At 49.5% G+C, this 1,447-nt stretch overlaps 1 protein-coding gene across 1 annotated transcript in view; it reads right to left on the bottom strand.

Annotated features, from left to right (window-relative positions):
* Positions 1-1,447, bottom strand: part of TAF9B (TAF9B RNA polymerase II, TATA box binding protein (TBP)-associated factor, 31kDa) — a 9,065-nt gene that overhangs the window by 781 nt on the left and 6,837 nt on the right. Inside the window, exons 4-5 of the mRNA XM_009326667.1 lie at positions 943-1,024; positions 199-312 (exon numbers count right to left, since the gene is read on the bottom strand). Of these exons, the coding sequence (XP_009324942.1) occupies positions 199-312; positions 943-1,024 (196 nt within the window). The remainder of the gene's footprint in view (positions 1-198; positions 313-942; positions 1,025-1,447) is intronic.

Below are 1,447 nucleotides of genomic sequence, written 5' to 3'. Positions count from 1 at the left end.
TGTACGTTCTGCTTGACACCGCCGTGCTAGAAACAGGAATGAAGACCAGGAGTTACCGGCGCGACCAGCGGGAGGACTGCCCGCCCCACGAAAGGAGACACAAAAGACCAGCAGCATTAAAAACCAGGAGAGGTGGAGTGATTTCCCCCGTTATTGCTATGAATTAACAAAGCGAAGGCCAAAAAGCGCGTGTTTTACCCGACTTGACTGCTGCCTGAGACGACGGGATCTGCACGGTGAACCTCTGACCCGTCAGCGACACTGGGGTGCCGACTTTTGTCGAGACGGATACCGTTTGTGCTGAAGGTGTACCTGAAATTGAAAACAACCCAGTCAAAAGATAAATTTTAAAAAATAAAATAAAATAGAGAGATGATACTTGCACTCGTAAATTTGCTTTCAAAGGGGAACCTATTATCTTTGAGGTGGTGGGAATACACAGGTCGATACTGACGCTGGACGCACAGGCGTCACGTTTTCAGGCAGAACCCGCCCATTTACTCGAGACCTACAAAATTCCAGGCCACAAACGCACACACGAACGTGTGGGTGCACACGCTCAGTCATAAATTTTGTGAACCTTTGAAAGAAGGATTTTATTGAGCAGTTTATTTATTTGTAGTTCGGCGTAGTGCGTACACTGAGGGAAAACCCCTCAAACTGATGTACGTTTCCTGAATAGCCTCCTCACGTACAGAAGTTATCACAAACACAGGAATAAAAACACAGAACGGCAGTAGCGTATACACGCATCAAAGATCACAACCGTCTTTTTGGAATGAATTTAGTTTTCCTGATGCTGTCAAACCACACTAAGTTCGGGCGGCACCCAACACGTCCCCGGTGGTTGAAGCACGCTTTGAATTACCCCGCATTGGGTTATTTTTTTTTATTTTCCTTTGTAAAATCAACACGGGAAACCCCAACTGAGCTGTTTCCTACCTAAAGTAGGAGTGCTGGGCCTGCTGCTCACAGCACCAACGCTCAGGCGAGGGACTGTTATTCTTCCTGCGGAGGAGGAGACCTGTCGAGAGAGAACATCCAGTTTAGCATCCCGTTAAAACTAACGGCTCTTAACGCGAGAGGAAGAAACGGTTCTTCCTACGAAACCGCAGAGAGCCTATTTCGCGGCAACACCACACGATCTGTGCTCCAGCACGGAACTCCTCAAACTCTCGACGGTGCGAACGCCGCCGGCGTGAGCTGGAGCTCCCGGACGTGACCCAACGCCGAAGATCGGCAGGCAGCTGATCTGGCACGCAGCCCCCGGCTCAACCAGGTTAGCTTCTGCTGGGGAGAATAACTACAACACCGCGATCAACAGTTATTATGGTGAATGGAGTTCAATCCAGTTGGCGGCCGGTCACAAGCGGTGTTCCCCAGGGCTCAGTTTTGGGGCCAGTTCTGTTTAATATCTTTATCAATGATCTGGACAAGGGGATCGAGT

This window comes from Pygoscelis adeliae, unplaced genomic scaffold, assembly GCF_000699105.1.
Source record: "Pygoscelis adeliae isolate BGI_AS28 unplaced genomic scaffold, ASM69910v1 Scaffold216, whole genome shotgun sequence".
NCBI classification, from domain to species: domain Eukaryota; kingdom Metazoa; phylum Chordata; class Aves; order Sphenisciformes; family Spheniscidae; genus Pygoscelis; species Pygoscelis adeliae.
This window is presented reverse-complemented; position numbering and strand designations above follow the sequence as displayed.